Raw genomic sequence first — 9471 nt, 5'->3', positions numbered from 1 at the left:
GGCCTTCCAAAGTGCTGGGATTACAGGCGTGAGCCATCGCGCCTGGTCCTATAAAGTGTTTTTTAAGTATGTAAAAGGTCAAATAACTTTTTTTTTTCTAAGAGACAGAGTCTTGTTCTATCACCCAGGCTAGAGTGTAATGGCACAATCTCAGCTCACTGCAACCTCTGCCTCCCAGGATCAAATGATTCTCATGCCTCAGCCTCCTGAGTAACTGGGATTACAGGTGTATGCTACCATGCCCAGCTAATTTTTTGTATTTTAGTAGAGAAGGGGTTACACCATTTGGCCAGGCTGGTCTCGAGCTCCTGACCTCAAGTGATCCACCTGCCTCAGCCTCTCAAAATGTTGGGATTATAGGCGTGAGCCACTGTGCCTGGCCAAAGAATCTTAAGGAACCATTCTTAATGTTAGCTTTTTTCAGGTTTCTGATGATACTACACAGGCCAAGAGTGACAAAGCCTGAGACTGGGCACCCTATAGGTATCCTGCCACTTGGCAGTTCTTAAGTCACTCTTCTCATTTCATCCTTACCACAATCCATGAAGACTGTGAGCTGGAGACCTCTTCATCAGACCGGATGAAGAAATGAGGCACAGTGAGAGTGAGGCAAGAGTCCAGTCACAGGCACACCCACAGTATGCACTATAAAGGCCCCCTCCAGGGGCTATTTTCTCCCTAAGCTCATGTGACCTTTGCAGCTGGCAGGGTGAGGAGAAACAAATGGTTGGACTTTAATGCTCTGGAGCCCGGGGCGCTGGAAGGTGGTGGCAGAGAAGAGTCCTAACAGTTCAGCCCTGGGGAACAGAGGTGGGGGTGGTGGCAACTCAAGAGAAGTAATGATGCCAATGAACTGGCTGCTGATTTGTTGGTCTTCACCAATGGAAACTTGGCTCCAGTACAGCTAATCTCCTGCTAGTCCTAGAATTCAGCCGAGGGCACTGGGATAGCTTTAGAATGGCTAAACCAAGCTTGTCCAACTCGTGGCCCAGGACAGCTTTGAATGCAGCCCAACATAAACTCATAAACTTTCTCAAAACACTGAATTTTCTTTTCTTTTCTTTTTTTTTTTTAAAGCTCATCAGCTGTCTGTCATTAATGTTAGTGCATTTTATGTGTGGCCCAAGACAATTCTTCTTCTTCCAATGTGACTGAGGGAGGCCAAAAGATTGGACACCCCTGAGCTAAAGGGAACCAGAAAAAGAGGAAACATCTATTTCCTCTGGTAACATTTATCAATAATGCCACACCGAAACACTGACAGATAAAACAGTCACTTTTGTTAGTCATTATTTTCTTAAGAATGAGTTCCAGCTGTGCAGACTTCCTCTTCCATAGAGAAAAAAGTCTCAGAAATGCTTTTAAAATTTCTAAAGACATTTTCTCCTAATAAAGCTTCTTCAGCTATAAAGAAAATACAGAATTTCACCTTGTTAAGAAGTTCTTTCAATTCTTCCTGAGTTTTCACTATCTTCTTCCAATGTTCAATCTGCTCATCTTTGACATGCTTCTCTTGTAACCTAAGAGAGACAATATGTATAATCTGGTCTCAAAGCCAACTTTGCAAAATAAGACAGGTGCCCACCAAAAACCTTTAAGGGCATCAAGGCCCACTGAAACTTCTAATACTTAGGAACAAGAAGGCTAGTGGGAAATTATTTCCTAGGCTATGTTAAATACAGTATAATACTATAAAAGCAATGAATTTTAGAAGTGAAAGGGACCTTAAGGGATCATATAATTATTTCAAATAATTTTTAATTTTGGATTCAATGGTTTCACACGAAATTAAGTAAAAACTAGCTCAAATAAGACTTGCAGAAAAACTTAAAACATAAATGGCAAATCTTTACACATGGAACTCACTATACAATAAGCACTATCAAAGTACTTACTGAATGACAACTTCCAATGCCTGGCCAAGGGACACAGGCTTATTATTGAGGACATTGAAGTCTAGTTGATGACTAAGGTAAGATGTAGCTTCTAGCAACCGGTTAAACTCTTGCTCTACCATTTCATCTTTCTCTTTAGGAACCTGAAAATCCGAAGTATAGCAGAGTTGGTCCTTATAAAACTAAACATATCCATCCATGAAAACACAAATGCTCTATAGTTTATAAAAGTCAAAATATGTATCTCAAAGGGGAAACCTTTGAGCACAATGATTCAAATTTTCTTTTCTATGAAGTGGTCAAATCCATTTAAATGAGATATGAAATGTTTGGGCCCTGACAATTTCCTCTTCTCCCACTTCTGCCCTCAGAACTGGGACTCCACCTCTATTAACAGCCACAAGGTTCACACTGGTGCTAACTGAAGTCACATGGAGCACAAGTGGCACTGAGCTGACATGCATTAAGTTGAGCTGGCTAACATGCAAACAACACACTAGAAAAGCCCCAGAGAACAAAAACTATGTCAACAAATCTGAGGACCTTCCAAGAATAAGGGCAGGATGGGAAAATAAGAAGCCCAAGGTATCTGCTTCCCCTCAAAGATGAATCTCAGGTGGGAGGAGGGAAAAGAGAAATGAAATTCATGGCTACTAATAAGAACATACTAGCACTTTTGTTCTTTTGCACAGTAATAATATTTTATGGCACCAATAAGTTCAGAATTGAATGTACAAAGCTCTTAAGAGAGTCTATGAGTAAATGAAGGACCAGAAGGTCTGGCTCCTCATTGATGTGGATGAAGCAAACAGAATGCAAAGCAGATCATCAAGCTGGAAGACCATGATCCTAAGCCATGCTGTGTGCCTGCCTACCGATAACATCAGTTAGTTCACAAGCATCCCTCTGCTACTGCTTAATTCAGCCCCAAAGTAAACAGTATATGCAATCCTATTGTTGAATTCATGGCAGAAGTGAGAGAAAGAAAAAATATGTTTAAGGCAAGCATTGCTTGTTATAAGCTGGGCTGGTATCAGCTGGGAAATGTGATTCAAAACACGGAATTTCACTACACAGTCAACCTAAAATTGGTAACACAAAAATAAAACATGGAAGTAAATTCTAATAAACACTAAGACTCAGGAGGAGCAACCTTTTACAATCAGAGATAACTGACTGTTGACAAGACCATCCCAATAATATTCTACCTCTCATTTGAAACTCCACAGTTTTTCTCCTTCCCAACTCAACAGATGATTTTGAACCCTGGCCTCTGCTCCTTCATTGATCACACAAGTAACTCTATGAGATAAGCCAATGTGTGGCAGAAAGAATCTGGCAAGAAGGGCAATCTGCTCCCAAAAAGAAAGAGGACTGCAACTCTCCTTTGAACTGTAAATATGACAGACACCATAACTGATTTAATCAAAATCACATTCAAAGCAGTAAGTTCCAAAAGACTATACATGGGAGAGATCAGGGTGTCTTTATAATTAAAGAATTACCCTTAGCCTAAAGAAAATCTAAATCTCTAAAAATATTCTGGTTCGTGTTAAATGAGGCAGAGAATCAGGCTTTGGATGCTTGGTGCCATTTATATCAGGAAGGTACCTAGGACTGGTGGATCAAAAACCTCTGACCTATTACTCATTCAACTCAACGGTCAAAAAAGAGCTTGCTCTTATTACACAGCTATGAGAGCTGATGGAAGAGATAGACCCTTTGGTCAGGAATTTCATTTACTTTCTCAGCTACTTTTCCTCACTGATGTGATATGTGATGGTCATACACAGAGTGACTCAAACAATGCCGAAATTTTGCTCAGAAACGTGCTACTTCTAGTGCAAATCCTGCAATGATGCTACAAAAGATGGTTCTGGAAATCTAAATTTGGTTCTTCTTTCAAAAAGGAAACAATTACATTTCAATGTGAAATCCAGGTAGTTATGAGACCTTAATTCATCACAGATGCAATGCGTATGACTGATTTTCTTGGAGTATAAAAGTGGTATTTCTATGTGTTGCTTCTAAAATGCCTAGCAAGAGGATGCTACAGCAGCAAGAGGGACTACTAGATCACATATGCCTCTACAATAGGGCAGAATGTGTCAATACACAAGTGTGCAAATGGTACAGATTAAAGCTCTTCCAGTGTCAACTGGATGGTTTGCTTCAGACAAGCTTTAATCTTTGCAACTAGGATGACAATCACATAGGGAAGTTCATACTGAAAAAGTACACAGCACTCAGGCTCAGTAACTGGGGTCCAGGGTGTGTGGTAGAGAAATATTTAAAGGGACACTGTCAAGGTTAGAGGGACCAAATTTGACCTCTGTTTCCTCCCTCTGTTTGCTGAGCAGCCCACTGGATTCATTACACTTTCCCCCTTAGTCCACCCACACCACCCACAAAAAACCTAATGTTTTACACGCGCTTTCAATGACAAAAACTCAAATGGCACCAGCCCAACATATAGGCGCAACTCTACAACAACAAACCAGTGTGAATGTATGATGGAGAGGATCTTTGAAAGGAAAAGATTTAGGTTTCAAGCTTTTAATGGGTTATTGTAAACAGTGAGGAAAATGATTTGAAAAATTATGAAAAAAATACCTTGACAGTGTCCTTTTAACCAGTGCAGCAGAGAGAGAAATAAACTGTAAATAACAGCCCAACAGCCACGTCAAGTTTAGTTTTGTATGACAGCAATAAAATCAAGGCTTTAAACACATAGCATGACAGAAGCATTCTGTTAGCTCAGAAGCTGCAACCACCAGAGAAATAAGGAACAGATAGTACAGAGACTAAATGGGAAAGTCAAGGCATAGAAATGGCCAAAAGAAAGGCAGTTAAAAAAAGGCGGGGGAGTGAGGGGGAAGTGTCAAAAAGCAGTGAGGAATAAAGCAAAACTCAAAAGAGGAAAGGAAAAACACAGAACAGTAACAACAACAACAACAACAACAAAATCAAACAAACAAAAACCAAACCAAAAGATTGCTGCCACATTTGACTGACACCAGATGACAGGACTGCATCTCCGGTACACCATTCTAACCCGAGGCTCAGTTGTATGAGATTATGTGAGATTGTCAGCCACCAGGCCCCATCCATTTTCTACCTAAGCAATTACAGAAATATTGCAAGTGCAGCCAGGGATAGCTCTGAAACCTGGCTTTTTCCCCCCACTAACATTAAAATTTCACTTGGAAATTAAAGGAATATTTGGAAAATAATACATAAAATACTTGTCCCTTAGGAAATCAATACTGACTGGGAGAAAACCAAAATGTGTTTTTAATACCTTTAAATTAGAATCATTTCTAAAAACAAGCTAGTTAGAAATATTCTATTTAACATACCCAGACAATAAAAGGAACTAACAAATGACTACCCTGACAACCCCAAACTACCCATACTTTAAGTCATTTATTTCCCCTTGATGAGAATCCTTGGATTCTATTAGTTCTACAAATTATTAGGGAACAACAACAACAAAATGGAATTGAAATATTGGCAATCACTAAACACAGGTCACAATAATTTAAATCTTACCTGACTATTCTAATCTAGATCCTTAACTTGTATCCCGAGAAAGAAACTCAACGAATGATTACAATGGGTTTTAAGTACCACATTAGAAGGCAGGTGGATTTCTACACTGCAGCACAGTGAGAACTTGTAACAGCAAACTAAAAAGCATTTTTGGGGAAAGGACCAATAATGTAAGAGCCTTCTATCTAAGAAGCAAACAAAATGGACATCACTTTAAACAGATTTTGACTGACTTTTTGAAACCATTTGTTTCTCTATGAAAGGCTCCAGGTAAATAGTTCCTTCAAGACTAAGAGAATTTGAAGAATCTCATTGTTCCAAATAGGTTCAATCCTGATTGCCTTGGTCCTGTAGATTATATGGACTATCTCTAAATGTGTCCAAGGGAAGGGAAGCCTGCGTGTCTACTCCATGCAGAATGTGGGAAAGCCAAACACCTTTCTGGACAAGGTCCTTGATCCTGCAAGAAGTAATCTCAAAGGAAGAAGGACAGCTCTCTTTAGTTCTACCTCTGGTTTCATTCTAACAAGCTCTTTAGGTCTTCAAAAACATTGTACACCTATCTTACTTCCAGTCTTCATAAACTCTCCAGCAGCAGAGCAGAATGGAGTTAAATGCAGCAACGTACACTAGGTAATGAAAGGTCTGAGACTTAGCCAGAGAAATCCCCAGAAAGAATCAGAAAAAAGCAGTAATTGCCAAATCTGACTAGTGGAGGCCACAGCCAATCTCCACCTCCCCATCCCATGCCATCGAGCACTTCTAGAATGATGGTGAAGCAGAAGATTAAGATTAGTTCATTTGGTAAAACCTGGAAGGAGAAATTTACTTCTGAAGAGTCTCTAATTCAGATTCTCCTCAACAGCCAAGGGAAATGAGATATAGCTATTATCCCTACAGGGGGAATATATCCTTAATGCAAATAAAATTCAACGTGACTCTAGGCTGGGTGCAGTGGCTCTTATCTATAAATCCCAGCACCTTGGGAGGCTGAAGCAGGAGGATCACTTGAGTCCAGGAGTTTGAGACCAGCCTGGGCAATACAGTGAGACTCCATTTCTACAAAAAATTCTTTTAAAGTAGCCAGGTGTAAGGGTGTGTGCCTGTGGTCCCAGCTACTCAGGAGGCTGAGGTGGGAGATCACTTTAGCCCAGGAGGGCAAGGCCACAGTGAGCCATGTTTGTGCCACTGCACTCCAGCCTGGGCGACACTGCAAGATCTTCCTGTCTCCAAAACAAAATCATCAATGTGATTCTATAGAAACTGTTGTCTCCCTCAACTCCCACCCCATAAGGAATCTTTTTGACTTCCTTAAAGCAGTGATTAGAGTGTATGGAAAAGGCACACACAACATGTCTAAGTAGTTCTCTCTAGCAGTTTTTAGTCCAGTCAATTCTTGTTAAATGAATAAATACAGTTTGGAAAAGCAAAGTCAGTATTATAACTATAATTAAGAGGGCAAAACTATTTGCAACTTCAGGACCATTAAAGGAAGGCATGAGATTTTCACATTTATAAACAAGCATGGATTGGCAGTAACGATTTTAAAGGGCAGAGAAAGACTGTCATAAAGATATTGAAAATGTTTCTTCAAAGGAAGAAAACCAAAAAGCCCAACAGGTCTGTGTCAAAAGTGTACTAACCTAAGCACCACTGTATAAGAACACAAATGAAAACTGGCTAAGTTATGATAGATACCTAATATACCTATAGTTAATGGTCTTTGTAAGAGACCTGACACCCATTACTTTTCACATGTTGTCTGTCATTCTCTTAACAGCTGAGCCATTCCCAAGAAGAAAATCAAAGCTCAGTTTTTCAAAGTAGTTACTGGACCCTGTGGATCTCACCTGGTAACAACACACACACACACACACACACACACACACACACACACACACACACAATGGCCAGAGACCTTATGATACAGAATGCTACAGTACTGTGGGAATTTGATTAAGATACCCTAAAAAAAAAAAAATTAAAGCCCATGAGTTACTAGCTGGTGTACAGGAGATGCAGAAAACATTCAGAGCCATTTCCACTGTCTCCCCGACCAATCGTGTTTTCAGTCCCCTCAGCAGAGACCAGCAAAATGTTCCCTGAAATATGAATTACCCTATTTCCCAATCTTCTCCATGTCCAGTTAAAGCTGTTACTGATGACAGCATAGGTCAGTCACAGTATAACTCCATCACCAATCAACTGAAGGCAGCTGCTACACTAGCTCTGATTGTTTTATAGGCTTAAGGTAGTGGAGATCCCTTCTATTTAGAGGGATATGCTTAGTATCCCTACATTATTTTATATCTCTATATTATATCCCTCATATTAATATATTTACTAGGGAAGTCCTTGTTCTAGTCATCCAAAGCCATAAAATAAATGTCCCTTGTCAAAAACAAACACAGAAACTCAATATACTAGCTACAAACGTAGGAGAGAGAATAGAGAGGTCAACTTTTTTAGGGATTCTTGTGATTGTGATTAAAACAATGACATAAAATAAAAATCACTTGCTATATGATTTCTTTTCCTACAGCAGCAAAATGTCTGGGTATGGAGATATGTCCTTAAGACATTATTACTAGTGATATAACTCTGAGTAACTTTCTGGCCTTCTACACGATGACATCATTAATTTCTATATACTAACAACAGAACCAACAAGTCACTCTTTTTTTGACTGAAGCTGTCCACAAAGCATGGAGAAACAGAACCAACCCCATTTCATCCAACAGTTTACTAAAGAAAAATCAATGACTGAATGAATTTCTACTTTAGGTAGGCCTTGCTGGCTCCTGGAGTAACTACTGAAACAAAGCTCTCAGAGAAGGAGACTCAGCTGATGTCGTCACACAGGCAGTTAGAAAGAGGTGCATACACTCACCTCACCCCATCTTCCCTGAAATGTCAGCAGGCTGTAGTCAAACAAGTATGGGAATCTGAACCAGAACACCAGGCAATGGATTCTGGTTCTTGAACTTACTGATTATGATAACCTTAGGCAAACACACGTGTGAGCTTTAGTTTCTTCTCCTGCAATAAGAGAATAAAGCTACTGACCTATGAGCTTTAGTTTCTTCTCCTGCAATAAGAGAATAAAGCTACTGACCTATAAGCTTTAGTTTCTTCTCCCACAATAACAGAATAAAGCTACTGACCTCTCTTTAGATCGCTAAAGCCATGAAACGTATTTGTAATTATAAGCATAAATTAGTGGGGCTCTTTGTACTTGTCCTATAAGCTTGTTCAAAAGCTAGTTTAGGCCAGGCACAGTGGCTCACGCTGGTAATCCTAGCACTTTGGAAGGCTAAGGTGGGTGGATCACCTGAGGTCAGGAGTTCAAGACCAGTCTGGCCAACATGGAGAAACCCCATCTCTACTAAAAATACAAAAAAATTAGCCAGGCGTGGTGGGGCACGTCTGTAATCCCAGCTACCCAGGATGCTGAGGCAGGAGAATTACTTCAGCCCGGAAGGCGGAGGTTGTGGTGAGCCAAGACTGCCACTGTACTCCAGCCTGGGTGATAGAGCAAGACTCTATCTCAAAAAAAATTAAATAAATAAAAATAAAAAAAGCTAGTTTACTAGTCAACAGTTTTCCACTCTTACTCTGAGACAGACAACTGGAGACAGCAGTACAGAAACACTAGCATGCCTTATGTTTGATTAACTAAGGCAAGCATAACTCAAAGCTGCAAAGAATCCATTCCCAAATTTGAGAATGGTTTAAAATATTCCTTATCACTTGGCTACTGCACCAAATATAAATGTATCAACTTAGAAAAATCCTATACATATCAGAGTTGAATGACAACTACCAATTTCATTGGGAAAAATATCCTTGCATTCAAAATGCTGAAAACCACACACAAGGTTAACAACTGTTTACAGTGCTACTCAAAGGGCTGGTCCTAGTAAGATGTGGATAAATGAATGTACCACTTTCTTCACTGAGAGTTTTGCTACCAGGAAAAAAAAAATCACCAACTGAATTAACAGTGTGGTTAGCAGTGTAATTT

At 39.8% G+C, this 9471-nt stretch overlaps 1 protein-coding gene across 1 annotated transcript in view; it reads right to left on the bottom strand.

Moving 5' to 3' along the window:
- The window catches only part of KDM1A (lysine (K)-specific demethylase 1A), a 73609-nt gene that overhangs the window by 13693 nt on the left and 50445 nt on the right, over nucleotides 1–9471 (bottom strand). Inside the window, exons 9-10 of the mRNA XM_011945550.1 lie at nucleotides 1896–2038; nucleotides 1430–1520 (exon numbers count right to left, since the gene is read on the bottom strand). Of these exons, the coding sequence (XP_011800940.1) occupies nucleotides 1430–1520; nucleotides 1896–2038 (234 nt within the window). The remainder of the gene's footprint in view (nucleotides 1–1429; nucleotides 1521–1895; nucleotides 2039–9471) is intronic.

The sequence above is a fragment of the Colobus angolensis genome, unplaced genomic scaffold (assembly GCF_000951035.1).
Source record: "Colobus angolensis palliatus isolate OR3802 unplaced genomic scaffold, Cang.pa_1.0 Scaffold240, whole genome shotgun sequence".
NCBI classification, from domain to species: Eukaryota; Metazoa; Chordata; class Mammalia; order Primates; family Cercopithecidae; genus Colobus; species Colobus angolensis.
The sequence above is the reverse complement of the archived record's forward strand: the minus strand, read 5'-3'. Positions and strand labels throughout refer to the sequence as shown.